General features: G+C 44.5%; 1 protein-coding gene across 1 annotated transcript in view; it reads right to left on the reverse strand.

Moving 5' to 3' along the window:
• The window catches only part of CRHR2 (corticotropin releasing hormone receptor 2), a 163435-nt gene extending 142142 nt beyond the window's left edge, over positions 1-21293 (reverse strand). The window contains exons 1-2 of the mRNA XM_075419851.1: positions 21105-21293; positions 7156-7249 (exon numbers count right to left, since the gene is read on the reverse strand). Of these exons, the coding sequence (XP_075275966.1) occupies positions 7156-7249; positions 21105-21158 (148 nt within the window). The 5' untranslated portion in view covers positions 21159-21293. The remainder of the gene's footprint in view (positions 1-7155; positions 7250-21104) is intronic.
• Positions 21294-24969: the final 3676 nt, after the last annotated feature.

Below are 24969 nucleotides of genomic sequence, written 5' to 3' on the forward strand. Positions count from 1 at the left end.
TTTTGTTTGAGTAAAGCTCCAAGAAAACAGGAACCATTTAAAAATGAAATAATTCAGAGTCTGCAACGTCAACTGTCTCGCAAGAATTACAAAATCTTGTTTAGAGACACTTGCATTTGTGTCACACTCACAGAGGTGGATCTGTCTGGGGACAACATCAAAATAAAAAATGATGGAAGTAAAAGCATTGTAATGAATGGCCAGCTCCAAGGTGGCAGAGACACTGCACAAACATAGCATCAAGATTTCAAACACTTTCTTGTCTAAATGATGGGGAATAATTTTCTGAAAAATGAACTCGACAGTTTTTAATACTTGAAATGAAGCTTTACAATCTTTTGCTTTTTTATGCGTATTTCAAAATAAAGATAAATGTAATCTAGAAAATAGTGACAAAATTAAGTGACATATTTAATTGGTTCTCTGAAGAAATCTTTCAAATTTTCATTTCAACAAGAAACCCACATATTAGGATGCTACTTCTCCCCATTTTACGTGGTTTTGTCACCACTCTACAAAAACACAAACACACCCATACACTCCCCCCAATACACACACACACACACACTCTCTTATTTATTTTGTAGAACCAGATCCATAACATAGAACCAGTATTCAAAGGTCTGAAGCAACCCTTATGTACATGTATTTATTTTTGTCACAGAGGGAGCACTTTTGCATCTTAATCTCATTAATTTAGGCTTGAATGACAAAGATCACACAGCAAATCATAGAATCAAGGAATCATTAAGGTTGGAAAAGACCTCTAAGATCATCAGGTCCAACCATCAACCCACACCACCATGCCTACTAAACCATATCCCGAAGTGCCACATCTATACCTTTTTTGAACACCTCCAGGGATGGTGACTCCACCACTGCCCTGGGCAGCCTGTTCCAATGCCTGACCACTCTCTCAGTAAAGAAATTTTTCCTAATATCTAACCTAACTTCCCCTGACCCAACTTGAGGCCATTGCCTCTCGTCCTATCACTAGCTACTTGGGAGACCAACACCTGCCTCACTGCAATCTCCTTTCAGGTAGCTGTAGAGAGCAATGAGGTCTCCCCTCAGCCTCCTCTTCTCCAGACTGAATAACTCCAGTTCCCTCAGCTGCTCCTCATATGACTTGTTCTCCAGACCCTTCATCAGCCGCGTTGCCCTTCTCTGGACAGACTCCAGCACCTCAATGTCCTTCTTGTAGTGAGGGGCCCAAAACTCAACACAGTATTCCAGGTGCGGCCTCACCAGTGCCGAGTACCGGGGCACGGTCACCTCCCTGCTCCTGCTGGCCACACTATTCCTGATACAAGCCAGGATGCCATTTGCCTTCTTGGCCACCTGGGCACACTGCTGGCTCCTGTTCAGCCAGCTGTCAACCATCATCCCAAGATCTTTTTCCACCAGGCAGCTTTCCAGCCACTCCTCCCCAAGCCTGCAGCGTTGCATGGGGTTGTTGTGACCCAAGTGCAGGACCCAGCATTTGGCCTTGTTGAAACATACAGCTATCAGCTACTGTCTTTCAACATACACTTAAAAAAATAACCTGCACATGCTACATGTGAGTATATATGCTCTCTCTCCCTCTCCGAAGTTGCTTTTACTGCTGCCTAGCATACTTGTGAACAGTTTCATCTGAAAAGTGGTAATAACTTATACGGCAGCATTTGAGTGTAAGGCTATCCATAATTGTTTACATGAGACTTGTAGGCAAGAAGATGTCTTTGGTAGCTCAACACTGATAGCCATATTAAGAAGTTATCTGAAATGTGACAGTGACAAGAGAAGAAGTTTGATTCATGCTTCAGAACGGCATGAGATTTCAGAAATCCTTCTCTCGAATGAACCTTGCTTTGGCCAGTTGTGACTGACCAATAAAACCCTACAACAGAAGAAAGCTCAAAGATGTGCTGTGCCCATGAAGCTCAGGGAATAATGTAGGATGGGACCAACCACAGCTGTTGCAAAGAAGCTGACATTTCAACACAAAAGGGACTGGAGGGTGGCCTTTATTTTAGATGAACAGCTATCAACAGTTGAGTGGATCAACTAGTGTTGTAAATATTTCTCCCTGAGTTCATTAAAAGAGTGTGAATGTCTCCCAGAGTTAACCAGACCAGCATGGGAGGAGTGTATGTGTGGCTCAGCCCAACAGAGAGTATAAAAACGAAACAACTAACTGAAGAATTCTGAAGACTGTAACGGGCTTGAGCTGGCTTCAACCCACATACTCCTTCCCAGTGACTGGGGATACCCAGTGTCCCGATGGTCAGCATATTACAGAGACGAGTAATGAGGATCACATTGGTATTATGACTAAATTGTGTATTGCAATTCTTATATTTTCCTAAGTGTAACTTACATTTATTATCGTCTTTTCAGTACATTTTGTATCACTCTTCTAAATCAGAACATCAAAAATCTTCAAATAAGTAAATTTGTCACTAACCATCATACCCTCCACATGTGGAATATTTAAAATAACCTGGTCAGAAGGTATTGGACTCTGACACCAATGCCTGTCCAGGAGAAACAGTGCAAACTTGCGTCAGATGTGTTGGATGAGATTCGGTGTGGGGCCTATAAAAGTGTAATGCTTTTGGTTGGAACAGAGTTAAAATTTCCATAGTAGCTTGCATGGGGCTATGTTTCGATTTGTGATGAAAATAGTGTTGATAACACAGAGATGTGTTGGTTATTGCTGAACAGTTCTTACACAGTGTCAAGGCCTTTTCTGCTTCTCACCCGCTCTCACCAGCAAGGAGGCTGGGGGTGCACAAGAAGCTGGGAGGGGACACAGCTGGGACAGCTGACCCAAACTGGCCAAAGGGATTTTCCATACCATATGACATCACACTCAGCAATTAAAGCTGTGGAAGAACGAGGACGGAGGGGATGCTCGGAGTGATTTCTCCCACACCCACCAACACGTTCCTTAAACCAGAGCTTCCTCAGAAACTTGAGAAAACAACATCAGAGCAGTATAAACCAGAATCTGCGCAGGTGGAATGGTGCACCACTTCTAATCAGGAGGTTTACATTATTTTTGTGAGATAACAGTCTTTCACTGTAACCACAAAGTGACCAGAATAAGGGCAAGGAACAAACCCCCACCTCAAGAGGATCCAGTCGGCAGTGGGAACAAATAATTTTTGCTTCCAGTGAATCCCAGGACTTCATAAAATGAAAAGCATAACATCTAATCTGCTGTCTCTCCTTTACTGGGCTGTCTGAATAGCCTTAAACATCATAAATGCAAATTACAGCCTTCAAAGTGACTGAAGGGCAAGAAAGAGAAGGAAAATAAAGAATGTAATTCTTATACTGATATAATCAGCACAGTAGCCCTGGCCTTCTGGTTTGTTTAAACCTTCTGGTTTATTTTTTTTGGACAAAATTCCTGTTTTCAGATGAGTCATCTTTTGACAAGATCTTAAAGATTGTGTGACCAAACATGTCAATGAATCAAAAAATGGGATCAAAAGATTTCCACGGAGATCAAAAATGAGTAGGATCAGATGTAAGAAAAGACTTGTAGTCTCTAGTGGAAACATAAAATGGGAAAGTCAAAGGATATGAAGGGAAGCATGACAAAACCCATGGAATATCAGTGTGATCTAAGGACCCACTTCCTCTACATTCCTATAAAAATTGAAGCTATAACTCAGTGAATGTTTCATACATATACATAGATTTACAGTCATCCGGTCATCCGGATATCCAGATATTACTGTAATTCTAGCCAAAACATATCAGGTGACTACAACATCAGGAACATCTTCAGCTGAGTCACTGTAGAAAAATCCTGCCATTTCAGCCGATTTCTGTTATAGATGAAAGTAAAGTAATAATTAAATAAAATTCTTCTTCAGGTCCACAAATAAAAACACACATTCCCACTAAGCTCAAAAGCTGCACCCAAGCAATCATGAAGGTGTCATCCAGGGATTTTTCAAGGAAACACCACCTAAAAGAGAGAGTGAATACAGAGCCTTTCACCTCTGAAAAAAGTATTGCTTGGTTTAAATCACTTCAGACTGAATTTACAATGTCATTCAATCAGCAATTCAGTGAAATTACACATACATGAAACTCAAAAGCATCTTATGCCATCTGTTTGGGATACTTAGTGTGAACATATTTTGGAAGTGAAGTTAGTAATTATAGGAGGAGGAAATTAACATATTGGACTAATTAACAGCATCTTCTGGAAAAGAGACAAGGAAGATAACCAATTACAAAACTTTAATGTTTACTGTTCTCCCAGCCATAAATAAATCTTCTTCAATATGGCTCTCCTTAGGGGGGTTTTGTTCGGTTTTTTTCCCCTCTGAAAGATGACATCTGCAAAGATTCAGATGTTGCAGACTTTATGGTCTGCTTCCATGCTGCTGAATGGAGCACACCAATATTTCAATATTTCTCCCTTTAAACTAAGGCAGGGTAGATTTACACTGGATAGAAGGAAGACATGTTTTACAGTGAGGGTGCTGAAACACTGGAACGGGTTGCCCAGAGAGGTAGTGGAGGTCCCATCCCTGGAAACATTCAAGGCTGGGCTGGACGGGGCTCTGAGCAACCTCATCTAGTTGCAGATGTCCCTGCTCACTGCAGGGGGGTTGGGCTAGATGGCCTCTGAAGGTCCCTTCCAACCCAAAGCATTCTGTGATTCTGTGAGTCTGTGATTCTATGATTCTTGTTGTTATGAGGGTTCAAAATGAAAGATGCACACAGCTCATTTGATTTTGGACATCAAAAAAATATAGTAGACTTAGTCACAGGAGCTTCTTATTCTTGGATCACTTTAAAGAAAAAGCATTTCATTTCTGCTCCATTTTGGATCCTAGTTTAGGATGAAATCATGCTTTGGACTTTAACTGTACCAACTAGAACTTTACTGACTGTGAAGAGGAGATCGCTGTGTTGTAGATCTCCATTTTTAGTGAGAAGACTCACAGCTGAATAGCCCAGACCTTTCTGAAGGTCCTGCAATTGTCATGGAAGACAGAAGGAACAGGTAGTGATTAGAAGCACCATACTGATGATCCACCATATCAAGAAAAGTACATTGGCCCATGCTAAGGAAAAAGTGAGCTTTTGACCCTAGTATGTCCCAGAATTCACTTCATGCTTATGCCTGAGTCTGGGCTTATGTCCAGCCGGTCTGAGCATGAAGCAGCGTAGGGTTTTACCTACATGCACAAGCCCATGCTCAAAGCAGAGTAGAGGTTCACAAGATTTTGAAGCATGCTGCAGAAAGGGCTACGGTCACAGGCATCGTGGGAAGGTATGTTCTAGAAAAGCTGCATGTTGAATTGTCTCTGTATAATAACCAAGTTTTATTAATTTCAAAGCAGTGCTTTACCTTTCTGATCAGTAATGCCTTACAAAGATAGCGCAATAGAAGAGAGGCTGCTGTGACTTGTCTCTTCCCTTTTCATATCAAAATGCTATTATAGTAGCTGCACTCAGCCTGAGAAGATGCCCTGTGTTCAGGCATCATGTAAATAGCCCAGAAAACTATTTTTTGTCAACAATTGAGCAGTAAACTGTTTGCCAGCTTCTAAGATGGTCTGGTGTGAAATTTTTTTTTTTTTTTTGCAATAGAAGCTCTGGACAATGGAAAATACATCACGAATTAATGGCAAGTTTTATAACTATAGTTACAAAAAATTCAAAAGGCAAAGAACACCTGAAAGAAAGATCCAAAATTATGGAAAGTTTCACAGAGCCTCATCTATCTTTCCTTTATTTCCAGTGACAGAATGGAATACATGGTCATTAAAATTTATACAAGCAAATATACCACATGAAGCAGCTTTGCTCCCTGAAACACAATGGCACAAGTTGCAGAGCTCAGGCTAGATTCATAATACAGGTCAACACACCCATTTATATGCAAATTAAGAGGCAGTTAAGGCAACAGAACTTTCAGACTTCAGTCTGATCAGCTTATCTAGATCCGCTTATTGTACTTAAGGAATTGATACAGTCAGAGTGAAACACAACTGATATGAATTATTACACAGAAAGATTTTTTACTCCTTGAGCCTCATTTCGTTTGTCATTTCTCAGGGCTGGAGAACTGGCTGAATGGTAATATCTACATTATTACAACACACTTTAATCTCCTCCCTCCATGAAGATTTATCAGGGGAAAGAGAAGTGAGGGGGAAAGAAACAGTGCTGCTTTTTCCCCCAGTAGCATCACTCATTGCAGCACACACACCCCAGTCACCCCGCAGAGGAGTGGCTCTGCGTGTGCCTCTCCCACTTCTGAAGCAAAGCTGGATCCAGTCTGACATCTCTTACAACATCATTTTTGTGCTGGTGCATTTTAGCCAAGAATCAAGCACAAGAATCAGTGCTTTGCCCTGCTTTCAAAAACCGGTTATGAGGAAAGCAAAGGCACCATATTCCCCCCTGCTCCTTCCTGCTCTCTGCCGTCAGCCTTCTGGAGAGTATGTGATATTCCCTCCACTCCACTGCCAGTGCCCCTAAGTGCCCCTGCCCTACCTCTCTGTCAGAAAAGCCTTCTGTCCTTACTTAGAAAGCTAGGTGGGATCAACAAACAGAAATGGTAAAGTTTTGCAGTTAAATGTACATACTGTGTTCTGATTTGAAGGACTGGTGTTTCTCACAGTAAATACTCCATTAATCTGGCTGAAATTGTCCAAGGGTCATCCCTAGCTTGTATGAGCTGTCAGTCTGGTCAGAGCACCCCAGTTTCTACCGTGAATGTCACACAAGGGCTGGAGTTTACTAGCACATCTACCTGTCCTCGCCTGCCCGACCTGGATGTCCCATGCTGCATTTGGAGAAATGCAGACAACCTATGGCAACGGGTCTGGACCAGTCTGGATACACTTTAACTGTACTGAGCTTCAACTATCACATCAGTTGGTGAGTACAGTCAGCTTAATGATTAAATTATGTAAAAGGGCTGTCATTATTAGTTCACCTGAAGATTCTTCCAGGTGTACAAAATTCAAAGTTTTCTTTCCATGTCATACCACTGTATATTGTTGCAGATGAAAACCCAGGGCTGGAGGCACTATGCTTATCTCAGCAGGAAAAGATGTTCCTGGAGCAAGGACACTTTGAAAACAGATCCTACAGTAACAAGAAGCCAACAACAAACTAAGAAATAAATACCTGTGACATTGGTGCGGGCTGACAAAGCTTCACAGTACTTTTCCAGTAGAATAGACAAGGGCAGGTTCACAGAAGATTCACAGTGGAGAACTATCTGGATGGACAGACAGAAACAAAATGAAACAAAGAGTAACGCACCAGCACAGAACAGATTTTCTCATTCATGAGCACAATAATCCCCAGCACCTTCATAGCAGTTCCCATTCATAATTGGTTCAGGTACAGACACCCCCTCATGACAGAGAAGATTTACAGTTATTCTTGCTTAGCTCCATGACATCAGATGAATTCATCTGATGAAATGTAGGCATCTACAAATTAACCACCTATCCTGGACCTCTTCTTGTGGGAGCTACTCGACAGCATTAACAAAGCTCAGGACACAATTTATCTCACCTAAAAGGAGGTGCCTAAAATAGAGAAGATGAATCACATCCCGTTAAAGAACACGTGTGGAATTTTTTGAACCAACTTTTAATGGTTACATGGGTGCTAAAGATCCTTACATATTCAAGAGGGACAGGAATTAGCAAAGGGCAGTTCAGAAGGCTTGAGGAAAGTGCTTCCATTGACTGTATAGGAAAAGTAGGCATCCCTATGAAGTGATCCTTGGCTCTGTTTAGCAGTAAAAAGTGATACAAGTTTCTGACCCTCAGAATTCAGAGTGCTGAGCCCTCCACTGAGGGCAAATGCTAGTGAGAAAGAGAGCAGTAACATCGAGCACTTCAAGAAAGCTGCAGGTTTGATACAGGATCATAGTACATCCTCAAGCAAATTTTAGGAATTGTATATTTAGAGTTGAATCCAAGGAATATGTTGTCTTTTTCACACTCCAAAATGAAATTACTGAAGTGCCCACTACAGACGGAGAAGAGAAGCCCACGGAACTGCACATCTCAATGTACAGCTGAGTTGGGATGCTGCTTGAAGCAAGAGAAGCTCTTCAAAAGCTCTTTAAGACAGGCAGAACTAAACACGGTGAGAAAATTCAGGAGTGACACATCAATGACAGAAACTTCCATTTTCAAACTAAGAAACAAAATCTTCCTGACTATTTCTGAGGGGATATAAAGCCGTGGTAACACAGAAAATGCCGTTGCTTTTCTATTTACGGAGAATGACTCTAACATAATACAGGCAGCTTTTACTCAGGGAAACGACCATACTTCTTGAATGTTGATGTTACATTTCAGTGCTTTAAGATGTGTTAAGTGATTGCAGAACCCTTTTTATGTCACTGAATTCCTTGTCACTTAATGAGAAGCAGAGTAAATGATCACGACAATAGAATTCATCACCAATATTGGTCTCTAAAGAACAACTCTTCTTTGTTCAATACCATTTCTATCTATTTCTCACTTTGCTGTTATTTTACAAAATAGGAAGTCTTGACATACAAACAAAAAGCCTTTCTCAGACTTCATTCTTCTCAAATAAACACCACGAAGCTGCTATTTCTCTTCCCGGGAGACTCGAACTCCTGCCTCCCACAGCAAAGTCTTCCAGAGTACTGACCGTGCATGGTCAGGTCAAGGAGATAGAGAACGGCAATGGCTCTGTTCTGCAGCCAGGGCAGATGCCATCTTACAAGGCACAGAACACCAGCCGAGCCTGCCAGAAAGCAGACTCTGTAGTAGTCATGTCTCCTGTCGGACTCAGTCACGTGAGCTGACATAGCAGAGGCATTTCTTCCCTTCTATCCCTCCACCCCTCTGCTACCTCACAGGCCAAAGCACTATCTCACTTCAAAGAAGGAACTTGAGACATCTCCATGTACTGTAAATACACTGCATGTTCAGCTGTCCGCTTCCTAAGATGATGGGAAAGTACAGACAGAGGTCAAGCTTAGCACAGCATGTGTAGGAACAAGAAAGGTTAAATGTCACATTTGCTTTAGGGTCAGCTTAGGTTTATTTGGCTAGAGGGAAAAGTGCCTTCCACGTATGACGTTACTTTTGCTTTCATTTTCTCTCCACTAACCACAGTGAACAGCTTTCTTGTGTATGATGCTTCTAAAAAATTGTATTTGAAGCAGACAAACCCAAAAAGCCTAAAAAAACCCTCTTAAAAATAATAAAAACCAGCAAAACAAGGAACATTTAAGTAATGTAGAATTTTAAAGACAAATAATTGGGCCTATGACTGTGTATATATTTTGAAGTATTAGTTGCTTTTTGCAACTAATGCACTACTTTACTCAAACTGCATTTCTCGTAAGACAGCTACTTTTCCATGACCTCTTCCCACCAAATCAATTCTACACTGTCTTGCACATTTACCTGAAAGACGCACAGAAATGTCTATCTTAATTTCTCTGTGCCTCTGCGGACATTTATGAACAAAATAAAAATAAAGCACTGAGCCAAAGATTAAGGCGAAAAGGAGTCCTTTACTTTCTAAAGCAGAGGCACCAACTGATAGTCTGTAATCTAGGCCAATTCTGACTCTTCAGAACAATATATGTAGCCTTTGGTCAGCTTCCTGAGGACTTTCAGAAAAGGAGTGGAAGAATTGTTCTAGTGCATTACTATCTGCATCTCTCCTGGTCATTTCGTTAGACCTTTCCCCTTGGCCATGGTCACTGCTCTTCATTAATCCATGGAAGGTCTTCATCTCTGTCAGAGGGTGTGCAACTACGAGACACAACCAGAGGAACTCACCATAAGATCACCTCTAGATATGGGAAGGGCAGATGAAAAGGGCAACAAAGAGAGAATAACGTATTGCTATGCTACATTGTTAGAAGTTGCAAGACACTAATAGCAGGGCGTGATCGTCTGCAAATGGAAGGACTTCAATCTTGTAAGCATTTATTTATGCAGAATTTGCTCCTTGTCCCACAAGTACTCTCACAAATTACTAACATGAAGCCATAAAAACACATATGCAACATTACATGATATATATAACATGCCTCAATAGATCCATATGGACAGCTTTGGGCATAGGCAAATATCTGACCCATCATACTGTTGCTTCCTCTCAGTTCCCACCAGAACTTGTGGTTATTTCATGCAGATTAGAGAAGACTTGTAGCTTAATTTTAAAACAATTAACATAGGCTCTTGGTTTGAGAGATTACTGTGTTCCACTAGGTAGTGAGATATATACAGATATAAAACAAATGAATACTGGTACTGGTAATTCACCTGCACTGAAGAGGTGGCTTTCTTCTCTCAAGCATGTAAGAAATGGCTACAGTAATATAAACAAGCCCCCAAAGCTATGAATAGGATTCAAAATGGTCAATATAGGCACGGGGCTGCCATAGAGATACAATGGACAGCATCTTATAACTTTAGCAATATGATATATGAATATGACATACAATGGACAGCATCTTGTAACTTTAGTAATATGAAGCAGCAGAGCAGATGAAGTCAGCATGACTGAAAACTGAAGGGAGGAGTCAAAGTGGAAAAGGATGACACATGACAGTGCAACATTTGTTGCCAGGACAGGGCAGGGAAGCTGGGAGGCAGCGAATGCTGCCAAACATGGACAGATGCATACCCTCCGCTTTCCCCTTCTCACGTAAGAATTCCTGGATACCATATTCTAGTTGTCTAATAAAAGCCAGCTTTTTAGAAAAAGCTGTTACACCTCCCTGTAAAACATCCGCTGGTGGCACGCTGAACAAAAGCAGAGGTGCCGACGTCTGACACATGGTCTCAAAGTATGAGCAAAAACTCTACCTTTCGAAAAAAAGTAGTATCTAGTATTTACAAGGTCCTAGAGAAATGCATCTCGTGGAACTGTTACAGCATCTCATCAGAAAGCCACTTGCAGAAAAGCAACAGGATTTATTTCAAATAGCTCAGACTTCAAAACAGAGAGCGCAGCAGCTGAGCTGATCACCTGGGGATTCCTTTGCAATTCACGAAGAGAAGCGGCAATTTTTCAGATCCAGTTCATTGGCCACATTTTAAACCTCCACGGACTACTTTAGCTGGGTCTTGCTCACTATAAGGACAGAGTAACTTTGATGAATCCTTCCTAAATTCTTGTTAGATGCTATATACAAAAGGAGAGGTAAAAGCATTCTTAGAGTTGATGGCTACAGAAGACATGAACACATCACCATCTTATAAAATCATCTGGAGTACAACTGTTTTCTTTCTTTCACTGAGCAAGATGAAGTGACCTTCCAACACCAAACAATTTTGTAGTTACCAACCACAAAACCTGTGCTCAGTCCACAGCTGACAAGAGAAGGATCAATGTTGTGTCTCCATTGCCACATAAAAAAGAAGTCTCAGTCTAAAGTAGCCATCTGTGCTCCTAATACACTCAAAGCACTTTCCCCTCCTGAGTAGACATCTACGGTAATGGCATGGATCATGTCAGGAGGATGCTTATTCCCATCCTTCATTTCTGTGAAGTGGCACTGCTGTTAAAACTCCTGCTGCACCTCCTCCCATGGGTTTCTGTAAAAAATCTGGGAGTGCAGAGGCATTAAATTCTACCTTGTTTCAAGATCAACAGTGCAGTGAAATTGCCTTCAGCACACAAAGAGCTGCCACTTCATAGTTTCGCCCCTGCACTGGAAAAAAAAAAAAAAAGAAAACCCGTATTTAATTTTTAGTTCTTCAACTAGACCATTCTAACAAATTAATTTGAGAAATACTCCTGACTGAATGGTAAACTCTCCAAAGTGAAGCTCTCCAAATGCACTACTTCTACCATGAGATCCAGTGTTCACCTGAACATTTGGGAAGGACTGTCTCAGAGCAGTGGTCCAATTAAATGCAAAAGCTGTTAAGTCTGCGTCCACAGAAGTTCAGTTTTAGGGAAACAGATGCATCTAAATTCACCACAAAAATATAATTAGCAAAAGAGCTCGATGCAGTAAAATCAAAACTTCCCTGACAAAACCCATACTCTGCTCAAATACAGCTAGGGAGTTTACAGGGCAGGTGGGCATCTGGCAAGTTCTACAGGGGTTCCTGCCATCACCAGTACTTGTGTGTGTGAAAACAGATGCTTTGGGAAAAACACCTGGTATTCAGTGGAATGCACTTACAACAAATGCCTGAGAAGCTCTTTCTAACAAGAGATGGCAATACATGGGAGAGGGTGAGGAGAGCCAGAACGTTTGCCGACTGCTAATCACCTGCAGGAATACACACAACCAGGAGAGTGAAGAACGTTACTTAAAGGAGAAAACAGAGAACAGCCTAGGAGAAGAGGGGAAGGCAATCTTTTCTGTGGCCAGGATGGATTTATATTCACGGTCGTGTGGTTACTTCATGTTCAAGAAGTATGCAAAAGAGATGCTCATTAAAAGACAGTGCTAAGAGAGCCAGCATGGTGGAAATACTTTCCTTGTTGAAGAACCAAAAAAGGTCAGCCCTCTGCTTCAAGATGTCTTTGGCCTTTCTCAACTCCGTAACTTAACTTTGCTAGTGCAGTGGCACTTGGCAGTATACAATCATTTGGCTCTGTTTCTCCAGAAAAATAATCTCCATTTGTGATGGTCTAAAAACAAGTTTTCACAGGAATCTGCAACCTGAAACCTGAGCCAGCTAAGGTTACAGTAAAAGGAAAGACTGCTAGCACAGTTCAAGAAGAACAGTCTCCTTTTCGAGTCGTCCTTCAGCTCTTTCAACTCTCTGTCATTACTGGTCTCTAAGTTAATCCAAGTGGCTAGATAAACTAATGCTACTAGCTAGTTAACCCCAAATGATCCAGGAGACATTGCTCTATGATCTCAGAGGCCAGCATGAATTCTGTAGCTCTTCAGGAAGTCTGCAGAAAGAGAACACAAGCCTGTATGGAATGGGAAGTAGGACCTCAGTTCAATAAAGCAACTCAACACATGCTCAGTTCTAAGTATAACATTAAATTAATCTCTATTCAGAAACAAATTTTTAAAATTTACACATCTGCTACACTGAGCCCACTGAATTTCACTGCTGTCTTTGAAACTTAGAGATCTGCCTTAATTAAGCATCTGCCTACATGCTCTGCTGAATAAGGGTGTAGAGGGGAGGTTCTTCATCAACTGAAAACCATGCATGTGCGAAGTGCCTTCCTGAGTCACAGCATACAAAGCAAAACTCTTTAAGCCCACCCATGAGTTGGACTTGTCCCACCAAGCCTCCATGCTCTCCAAAAGCAACAAGAGATATTAAAAAGAAGAGAAACAGCATTTGAATCACAGGCTACAGCTGTCTTCAGATAAAATGGTTTAATGGAAAGACTTTTCAATTTCACATGCTTAAAGTGTTTTGTTCTTCATTTTCCATATCTGTGGATATCATACTCAGAATCTGGAAGGGGAGCAAGCCCTTCTCAGCAGTCCTGCCTTCATATCTGCCTTTTTCCTAGGTCTTCACACCAAACCCGTGACTAACTCTTCCCTACTTTTTCCACCCAATTCACATTACTATAAATCCCCTCAGCAGCTCAAACGTGATTCACCTCCCTCACCTATTTCAGCAGGCATTGCTTTAGGCTCCCTAATACTCAGTGGAGGAAGGAAGCACTATCAAGGAACAATCCATCACTTCTGCTTTGAACATGCACTTCAGGAGGAGATGATTGTGCACTGGAGACAGAACACACTGGGAATCCAGAGTAGCTCAAGTTTGAAAGTCACATTTACCCAAATGAATGCCAGTATCTCAGCCAGCTCTCCCAGGCAAACTCTCGTCTACCTGAACAGGCTGCAAAGATCACTCACCCATCGTTATCACACTGCCACTACACTTCAAGGCCTCACTTCACATACTCTCCCAATCCTAGATCATCAAATGTAAGCTCCTAACCTTTGTTTCTCAGGTATCTGCTAGCATGCTCCCACCTAAAAAAAGGTAAAAACCCACCTCCCATTCTGTATCCAGACTTAATCAGCTAGTGATATCTGCTTTCACTGTCCACGGAATGTCAGCAGTGGTACCTCTACATCCTCCATAAAATGCTCCTTTGATCCAAGACTTCACGACAGTTCATTGCTGATGACCAGCGTCACCTCACTGGCTCATTCTTAATTCTCTTTCTCTTGATCCATTGCTTCTTCCTTATTGCTTCTTCCTTAGGTTGCTAACTCTTGGGCTGGAGCCCACCCTTAGCATTTGAAAAGCACTTCTCACAGTGAAATTTAACTCCAAAACTGGAACAAGAGAAGGTCTGACAACAAGCTTTCACTACCTGAAGGGGAATTACAGAGGAGTCAGACTCTTCTCAGAAGTTGACAGCAGAAGGACAAGAGGCAGGCATCATTCACAAGTTGCAGCAAGAAAAAAGTCTCACAGGACACGAACTAAAAATTATGCACCATGACAACAGCTAAGCATTGGAAAAGAGGCTCAGAGATGTTGTGGAAAGAGGTTCAGAGATGTGAAATCTCCATCTTTTCAGATTTTCACAACCAAACTGGATGAGGCCCTGAGCAACACGAGCTGGTTTTGGAATTAGCCCTGCTTTGAGAAGGAGGCTGGACAAGAGACCTTTTGCAGTCCCTTCCAGAATAAATTATTTTTTCATTCCTTGATTCTAGGACATATCGCCCCTATGGTAAAAAGAATAATATAGAATAGTTACTCTCAAACCCTTTTTATTGGCAATGCTGTAATTAACATTTTATAGACTGTATCTTGAACAATAATCAGCAATCTGGAGGCTTTGAGATTTTTTTCTCTCATGTTTCTAATATTTTGGATGCTGTTCACATAATGATAATTAAAATATTATGCCACATACTATTAAAAGGTATTTTTAAATTATTTTTATATTTAAAGATAGAAATCTCTTTTAAACTAGAAGGTCTCTCAAGTTCAAGATGGACTAAATATCCGATGTCCCTGCAGACAGGACATGAGGTAGGATGAGGAAAGATCCTCACTCCATCTGATCTGGAGCTTGCCTAGTCAAAATCCTGTCATGGGCTCCAAGACATCATTGTTGTCAGCCAGAGGGATAACCCTGGCCTTCCTCTCTGCTTTGAAAGAGTCAATCAACAACAGAAGGAACAGACTGGTCCCTGGATGTCCTCACCTCCAAAACACGGAAACAGCAGGAGCACAGCACTCCTCTAAGTAGCCCTGAGGACTGGAACTGAGAAAGCAGAAAGGTTACACCTGTGATGGCCACACTACAAAGCACAGACCTGGTGCTGGCTCATGGGCCATCTCTCTGCTTCTGCTGGCATGAGCCTCCTGAAACCCAAGCTATGTCTGGGCTGTGGGAGTCTGCTCCTGCCACTCAAAGGGAATCAATACTTTAGTCCGTGCACTGAGACGCCTGCTAGCAGACCCTGGCTGGCAGCCCCGCAGGCAACCTGTTCTGACCCATCAGCACACTTCCTTTTATTCGCTTTCGCCTTCTTCCCTCCTTCCTTTCCACTGGAAAAGCCACCCCTGCTAGAGGACAGCACTCCCTGAACTCAGGCAGTGCAGAGATAACTGCACTCAGAAAACTTCCCGCAACCCAAGAACCTGAGTTGCAAGAGAGATCATCCCATAGACCTCCAAGGCAGGTGGCTGCCTTCCAGTTCTCTGGCACTTCAGCTACTATTACCAGGGCAAGGGTTTAGCATTGCAGTGAGGACAGCTAATGTATTTTAATCTCCATCTGCATTGCTCACTATTTACTTTCCCGGCATACACAACCCAGAGTGGATAGTTGTTCAGCCAGGATTACGCAAAAGTTTGTAGAGCTTTAATTAGTTTCACTTTCTTACAGCTCTGTTGAAGAAGTACTTTTCAGCTCTTGAAATACCAAATGAATTTTCTTTCTTATTTAATGAAAACAAGCTGTGTTTCTGTACAAACACATGCCATTTAATTGGTCATTCCTGGAGAAGGACAGCTTCCAAGTTCTCCACCCCTTTAGCTCCACAATAGAGCTGTCAGTCTGGGGAACAAGACATGCACGGGCAGGAGCAGCACGCTCCCCGCACCTGACTCTCAGCGTGGGCTCACTCGCACAGCGATGAGGGACTCAGGACCCAGAGGTCAGGATAGGGTGTCGAAACCCAGCTCTGTGAACTGGCTTTCTCAGAACGCCACTGTCCATGCCACAGCATTTCCCAAGTGGCACAGCCTGTGTCATGACCAAGCAGAGACAGCAGAACTGCTGCTTGTGAGAGTCAATCCAAACAGTCCCAGACCCAGAGAACTGACCAGTACTTATGAAAGCATGGCATGCTATACGCCAAACAGCATTGCAGGAAGCATCTAAACATTATCGTCACAGTGACATCAGAAACTGGAAATGAAATTTTCATACATTTGGTCATGTTTGGTGAAATTCAAGCAGCCATTCATCTGAAGGACAGTACTCGTTAGCTGACTGATCGTAACAGTGAATGACTTGTTTCTATTTGTCTTCTCTCTTAATAAGGGCCATGGCAAAATTTATCCAACTCTTCAGAGAAAAAACACATACAGCTCTTTACCCAACACTCGCCAGCTCAAATCAAATATAGCTACTTTCAAAGCTGTTAAGACAAAAAGAAAAAAAAAAGAATAGCAGTTACAGAAAGTAATTCTGTATAAGGAAATAGTTTGATAAAGCAAACCAGTAGGAAGTGTTTAGTTATCAAGGCTGGTTGTTATATAGAAGATAACATATATACGATATAATATAAAATATAAAGATAAGGAGGCAAAGACAATGTTTATGCAGTGCTTTGATACATATGGTTGCATACCTACAGGAGGCAAGGAGGTGCTGTGTGGCTCGCTGGACAGCTCCAGCTTTACATCCATAAATTAATGTTTGCACTTTCATGGAATCATAGGATCATTTAGGTTGGAAAGGACTTCAAGGAAGAACAGACTACATCTGGGATTAAAACTGGTGTAGGTTAAAAGAAAGAAGGAGGTGTACATGATCAAGATTTGATCTATCTGTTTCAATTTATAGACACAGTGGAAAAGTAAATTCCTGCAGAAATGTCATTTACTGGATAAAGGTTTAATCTAAAGCAAACCGTCTTTTCCTGAAAGCCTCTTTCTTGGGTTTGCAGTGCTGCAGACCTGAAAGTGACAAACTAAAACGGATGAAATTCAGCAGTGTGTGCAGCCTGTTTTCACCACCCACATTTCCTCACCTCCCCCCCCCAAAAAAATAAAACCTGCAGAACTATTTAAAAAAAAGACTAGAAATGTGCAAATGTTTGTTCTAATAGGATATTTTAAAAATATTTGGTTTACTAATATATAGGGCAAAATGAAAATAAAAAGAAAACAGAAACACTTGTCCTTAAAACGTTGATGTTATCCACTACCTTGATTTCCTCACTGTGAATCTCTCAGATCATCACATCACTAGCAGGATCCCACGGTAATCTCTAACACAAAGCAAACTGATTGCTGAATTCACACCCATGAAGAAGAGTTTGCCTTAGAGGAAAATGCTTCCCTCAGGCACTCATTGAGAGCCCTAAGCAATGGGACTACAGCATACTCCATCTAAGCTAATAAATCAAACAGTGCAAAGGTCTGTTTTAAGTACTTAATCATTTATACTGTTGTATTTTTAGAATGGTTCCTGGCCACATTTTTGCCCCAAGCAATCTAGCAGTATCTCAAACAGTTCCCGGGAATGATCTGGGATTTAGGCTGCACCATGCACCATTCTCAGTGGGCAGCTTGCACAGTCTCCTCATTTTAGAAGCTGAAGGAGCTTCACAGTACGGGCACAGGCCACTCTCTGGCATTTGGCCTGAGGGCTGAAGAGCTGTCCTGGCAACCTTAACGTAGAGATAAAACCTATGAGACTGAAACTAAACAAGTCTGCACCTGAGAGTGCACACTGCGATGAGATCCTGGCACTGTCTTCCTCCACCAGCTTCAGCAGAGGCAGGTGAGAAGCAGGGCAGGCACAACTGCATTCCGGTCTGCAACAGAAAGGCCACAGAGCTTACAGGACTTCATCATTATTTCTCCTCCGCTCTTGAGAGAATAATACGCAAGCAGATGCCTTATATGAACAAAAGCTAAATGCTGCTTTCTTTCTAGCTATGAATATCACTGTAATATTTCATGGCAAAGCTAACAGTCAGCCATGCATCAGCCGTTCTTCCTTGCACACAGCTACCTCCTCCAAACATCCAGTAATTACCACGAGATGGCTACGGATTCAAACCCTGCCAAAGCACTACACCGGGAAAGGCTTCTCATGATGAGATGTTTATACTGCACTAATTCACAGTAGGACTGAGTTGTGGCAGTCTCAGACCAGGAATATTATTTAACTTGTCACCATGGGCTGATATACCCAAACTGCTCTGGCTGTTTTAACAGCTCAGGAGAGCATATGAATTACAGCAAGGTTTGCTTTTGGTCTTGACGAGTAAGTCCCCCTTCTCCAAATTATGTGAACTCAGCAAGGACTCTCTATCAAAACGTCAAAAGATTTATTTGCCTTTGTTTTATAGTTTGTTTGTTTGTTTTTCACATTCAAGCAAATGCATTTTCCAGTGTAGCAAATGTACAGAAATCCTTTAAGAGAGCATAAATCTCAGCGCCTGCTGTGCAAGTCTTCACCCTTTTGCTGACCAGCCCTGTGAAATCTGACAGGCCATTTGCACCAGTATTTTCATGTGGCAGATCTAATTCTGTACTAGAAAGTTGCCTCATTTCATAAGTGTTGCAAACCTGCAGTTCCCATATAACACAATTGCTCAACCGCTGTGAAAACTTAAGCTTCCTTAATCGCATAAGGGCCTGCTCCCACAGGCAGCTATGTCTTTTCTCAAGCCCACAAATGTGAATAGAGCCATTGACTTCGAGTCAACCTTCAAGTGTTTGCAAGTTAAACAGGAACTTAAGAGCTTTGGATTTGAGCCACAGTTTTAAAACATTGCTCTTAAGCTTCTTGGTGGAAAGTTTTGTTCAGCTGCAAAGCAGAGAGATGGATTTCCCAACAGCGTGCATGGATTTCTGAACAACGTTCATGGATGAAACAGTAAAAGCTCGGCTTTTGCTACAGCTGGAGCAACAAAAGGCTGAAGATTGCCTTCCAAGATGTTATTGCCATGTACTGCACAGGCGTACACACGAGTCTGTATCAGACACGAGTACGCTACATCCAAACAAGCTCCTCCACGTAAGCACACTCAGAATACACTCCAAGTACACATTTCTTCAAACTAAATGCATTTTATGGAAATGGCATTTTGATTCTTAATCTGTACTACTTTTTTTTCCCTTTCTCTTTCAAGGCAGCTGTTTTGCTTTTAAAGCAGCTACCCATCTACAAAAATTTACAGAGGAACTGGAAAACTGTCCATCGATTACATCTGCAGTGGAAGCACATGACATCTTTGGATTCATTGAAAAAGAACCAGTCTGGCAGCTCTCGGTACCTGGGTACTTTTGATAACTTCATCGGCAAGAAGACCCCCTCTCTAAACATAAACTGACATATTTCTATAGACCAAAAGAAATCGGTAAGGGAAAACACAGCCTGGAAGAGGGACTAAGAAACAAAGGTTAGGAAGAATTGGTTTAGGACTGAAAACAGCAAGTGTGTAGACCACTCTGATCCCATGTGCACCAATCTCTGAGTGGGGAAAAAAGACATTGGCGGAGCTGAGAAAATATTCTCTGTCTTCTGAAAGTTACTGCAAAGCTTTTAAGATTTAATTGTTGCTTGCCTTTGGAGGCTGTTTCTTTTCCTGACCTGGCTTCCCTCTATCTTGCTTTGCAAATTAGACAGAGAGGAAAGAAAGAAAAAAAACGACAGAATATAAGGAAATAGAACAATTTGTCGTTGTTTTTTTTTTTAATCTAAGGAAATGTTTAAGATGGGTCAATTACACTGCAGTCCAGAAGGACCACTGCCCCTTTTTTCTGCTGTAGGGACAGCCTTGACAAATTCTGCACAAGATCAATGTACCTCCCGCTTAATCTCTCACATTTGTTTTGCAAGCATCACTTACCACACTTAAAACTATCACTTAAAACAAGCTGCCAGAGAAGGCAGTCTGACTTCGGAGCATGGGCTGGGAAAGCTGCTTTAAGCCCAGTCTGACACAGGTCAGTGTTAATTCCACCTCACCCAAGCATCGCCCAGGGAGAAGCTGGTGGTGAAGAAGAACCATGAGGAAAAGTCTCTCCTACACTTGGCTCAAGAGAAGCTCAGAGAGAACGCTCGGACGGATGCGCGGGCTGAGCCCTGCACTTCACCTCCGCTGTTTGCCGATCCCTGTGGTGAAAGGGCTGCGAGGAGAGGGACCAGGGCAAGAGGCTGGAGACAACGGGCACCAAACGTGGCCACCCAGTGCCCCGCTGAACTGGGCCGGGGCAGGAAAACCCCTTTCATCTGGGGCAGGGAGCTGCGGCTCCAGCGGGGTCCCTGTGGGAACCTCTTCCATCGAGGAAAGGGGACGGGGAGGCGGCTGCTTCAGAGAGAAGCAGGGACCAAGAAGGGCCATGGCTCAGCCCAGGGGCTTTGAGGGGACCCAGAGGTGAGCGGCCATGGGGAGAAGGTATTTCACTGCCTGGAGATGGCGGGACCTGTGAGGGAGTGAGCAACGGTTCCTGGAGAGGTCTGTCAGCGCCTGGAGACGGTGGGACCTGGGGGGGAGCAGGTAACGGCCATCGGGACGGGTCCCTCAGCACCCGGGGGTGGACGGGAGGTGTGAGGGAGCGGGTAACGGTCCCTAAGCACTGGGGGACGGGAGGGATGTGTGAGGGAGGGGGTAACGGCCACGGGACGGGTCCCTCAGCACCCGGGGACGGGATGTGTGAGGGAGCGGGTAACGGACACCGGGACGGGTCCCGCAGCGCCTGGGGACGGGATGTGTGAGGGAGCGGGTGACGGACACCGGGACGGGTCCCTCAGCACCCGGGGACGGGCGGGACCTGCGAGGGACGGGGCACGGCCATCGCTCCCACACAGACCGAGTGTGTCCCCCGCGGTCGTGGCGCGTCCCCCGCCCTCCCTCCGTCCCCTCCCTACCCCCGCGCCACCCCTTCCCCGGCCTCGGCACTTACGGGCAAGAGCAGGAGCACGGCCGGGAGGCTGCGCTGCGGCGCCCGCCCCGCCATGGGGCCGGCGGGGTTTGGGGTGGGGGGGGGGGGTGGTGTCTCCCCGGGGCTGGCGCTGCCCGCTCAGCCGGAGCCTCCGCGCTGCCCCGGCGCTGGCATCTCCCCCCCCCCCCCGGCCCCGCTGCTGCCCTTGACCCCCGCCCGCCGCCGAGGAGCCAGCCCCAGCGCCGCCGGCACGTCCCAGGGCAAAGCCGCGGGCGGGCGGGAGGGAGGGAGGGAAGGAGGGAGCCGGGCGGGGGAGCCAGGCCCGCCCTCCGCCCAGGGCGCCTCGGGGATGGGGGCGGCCCCGGGGAGCGCGACCCTCAGAGGCTCCAGAAGCGACGGGGACCTTCCCGTCCCCCTGCACTGGGTGCGATGGGGATTTCCCCCCTCCACCAGGCACTGGGTGCTATAGGGACTTCACTGCTTCCTCCAGAAGCAATGGGGTCACCCCCTCCCCAAGCACGAAGTGCGGTGGAGATCCCTTTCCCCAAGAGCTGGGTGCGATGGGGACGCGAGCGTCCAGAAATAGCGGGCATCCTCCTTCACCCCCCCACGATTCGGGGATTCCACTGCCTCAAAGTTTCCAGGAACAAGAGGGTTCCCCTCGCTCAAGCTCTGGGTGCAATGGGCATCCCTTTCCAAAATTAAGCGCAATCCAGACACCCCCACAATCCTCCCGGAGCAATCAGAATCCCTTCCCCACCACCCCCTCCCACCAGGCATTTGGGGCAACCTTACCCCGTTGTCCATCAGCTGTTCAGGAGCAACGGGTTTCCCCCACTGCCCGGGCACAAAGTGCGCTGCGGACGCCCTACGAGCCTCGGGAAGGAAGGGGGAATCCTCCCTGACACTGTGCAATGTCCACCACCTGCCAGTCCTCTGGGAGCAAGGGGACACTCCCCAGCCCTAGATTCAACGTTACTGGGTGCAGTGAGGACCTCCAACTCCAAAATTACGAGGAGCAAGTCTCCAGGCTTCCTGGGTACCCCCCAGGGGCGAAAGGCTTCCAGCCTGTTGGTCACCAAATTCACCAGTACACCATCTCCCAAATCTCCAGGCCTGTGGGGCATCCCCTCTGCTATGGCCCAGCTGCAAAGGGAAGCCCTTTCTCCCCCAGCACCAGCCTCCCCAACAGCATGTCTCAGCTGGGAATGTACACCCTCCTAGCTAGGCAACCCAAAAGCAGCCTGTGCGGCTGTTTCCTGTGCACTCGGTCTCTGAAAACAAGAGACATTTGTCCTGCTTTTCTCATCTCTGGATACTTGCCAGACTGGACCCCCATGCAAGCAAAAGCAAAACAAGGCCACCCCACTTCTTCACGCCATACGCTCACTGAAACACTTGCCCAAGGGGTTTCTGGCCCTCAGCTCTCTTGCCCTAGCGTGGCTGTTGGTGCTAAGGGGATTGGAGTCTGACAGATTTGGATGCCTGACCCTATTGGGGCCCATAAGCTCCTGGGCCTAACGGAGATTAATTGCTCCCTGCCTTCTGCATCCAGCTAGGCCCCTCCATACAACGGTTGCATTTGTGGTATTGTTAGACTGTGGGCATCAGGCCAAGCCCTGGTCTTCCCAGTGCCAGCAATAAGCCTAATCAGATTTTTTTCTCCTCTACACCATCCCATCTGCTCAGAGGACAGCCAGCTGTGGTGTGATTCATCGTTGGTACCTGCCCACAGCTGCAGCTGGGACTGTCCCCAAAAGCCCAGACATGTCCTGAGGCACAACAAGCCTTAGTCACAATTCTGGAGCAGGAGCAGACATGACCTGCTCCTTCCCAGCCCAGCTGCTGGATTTCCACAGGGAGCAGTGTCAGACACTGCCTGTCACCTCTGACAGGCAAAGGCTGCCCTACCACAGGTGACTTACCTGTGAACAGCAGTCTCCTTTTCCTCCCTGAGACATTATCCTTCCACCACCCTTCTTGTTTTTTTAAAATAAAAATTGATTGGCGTAAAGCTCACGGTGGCACAGAGGAGAGTCCAAACAAATTCTCAGGGCTTGCAAAAGCTTAGCAAGCCTTACTTAGAAGCAGAAGTACCTGGACTTCTTTCTTTGGGGCCTTGCTGAATTATTTTGCTTTTTTGTCATGCACTCAGAAAGTCATAAAAGAACAGCTTCTCACCCTTTCTAAAACATCTACATGGAAACTTACATCCCTAATCCCATGCAGGAATCCCACTTAATACAGCGTGAATATCACAGCAAGGAGACAGGCACGTCTATACACTAGAGGACCTGGAATCATCCTAACACACCAGCAAAAGTTTTCACAAAGCAGCATTATTGTCTCTTTTCCTCTGGTTATTCAACGGTTTGAATCCATTTAAATATTTAAGCTTGCCTAGTTTTTCCTCCCCTGTCAGTTGCACACCAACTTTTGTTTCCTTTCATTATTAAAAGAAAACAAAACCATAACCCGAAGTTGCATGCTTCCCATTAATATGAATGCTTTCATGAAAATGCAAAAGGAGGAATAAATCCAGCACAATTTTTTATTGCATTTAAACACCACCTCCAGGACTAGAAACTCACACGCAACAGAATTACATGAACTCATGAGAACTGGTAAAGGAAGCCCAAAGCTGCATGTGCATAGACATAAGTCAACTGCCCTGAAACCAGAAAGGTTTTCCAGCATGCTCCTCCATGGCTTTCTGTTAGGATTTATCTGTGTTTATCGTGCTGTGCAGAACTGGAGCCTCAGAATGTTAAAAGCTGTATTGAAACAGAACAAAACAACCCCAAACTGTGACTATCCAAGGATTAAACAAATCTTTCCCTCAGTCTGGTTTCCAGGGCTTTTCCCCTTATAGATGACTTCAAAGTCCAACCAAGGCTTTTTGTTGACTTCGTTGCTTAGAAGGCCACCCCCCTTCAGATCCCCTTGTGTTCTTTAAGGGCTGAGCTCATGTTGTAGTTTTCCTTCAGCCATGGTGCACCTGGGACTCTCCTCCCAGTCATCTCCTATAAAACTTGTAGGATCATCCATCAAACTGTCTGGCTTTATGGGTGAAATCGGTCAAAGAGTTTAAATGGAGACAGAGAGACATACCCAGACACCTATCTACACACACACTCGTGCATAAGCCTTGTTCTTTTAGGAAACACACGAAGACCCATGAGATCAATATGCAGAGATTCAGGAATGCAGGAGAAGAACGTGACAATTCTGGTGAGTTGGATGGAGTGAGTCTCCATATGGGATCATGGTGTGGATCCAATTGTTCAATTCTTGCCCAAATGACTTTCAGATATTGCTTGCAACCATGCCCATACAAGGATGACTTCCCCTTGCTTGTTTGGTGGTGTGGGTTCTTTTTTCTTTTTAAAGCTCCTGAAAGGACTTAGACATATCTCCAACTCTATGCCTGTAATTATTCCCACTGCTCTCAGTTGTGAAACTCCACAGAAAGCATCGTTGCTTCCATCACAAACATCACACTAGAGACAAGTGCCCAAAGGGTGGCATCGGACTGAATCAGGTGCCAACTTTGTCTCTCTGAAACACTGGGTGACCTCTCAGAGGGATGAGCTGTCTTTCAGTTAAAGGGAACCAACTGAAAATATCAAATATGTCCCTCCAGGTGAGATCCGGAGTCCTCTTCTACACATATGTTACCAGCAAAGCGATGGCAGGGGTGACATGACTGGTCTGCTCATCTGCAAAGTGGGACGGCAGGGGTGACATGACTGGTCTGCTCATCTGCAAAGTGGGACACTATAAGTCTTACGCAACAGGTCAGTTTACTGGGGCTCACCTCCAGCCACTGAATCTGTCCTATGAGTACCTTGAATGAGCACGCTCTTATCTCCTCTTTAAGCTGAGC

The sequence above is a fragment of the Opisthocomus hoazin genome, chromosome 4 (assembly GCF_030867145.1).
Source record: "Opisthocomus hoazin isolate bOpiHoa1 chromosome 4, bOpiHoa1.hap1, whole genome shotgun sequence".
NCBI classification, from domain to species: domain Eukaryota; kingdom Metazoa; phylum Chordata; class Aves; order Opisthocomiformes; family Opisthocomidae; genus Opisthocomus; species Opisthocomus hoazin.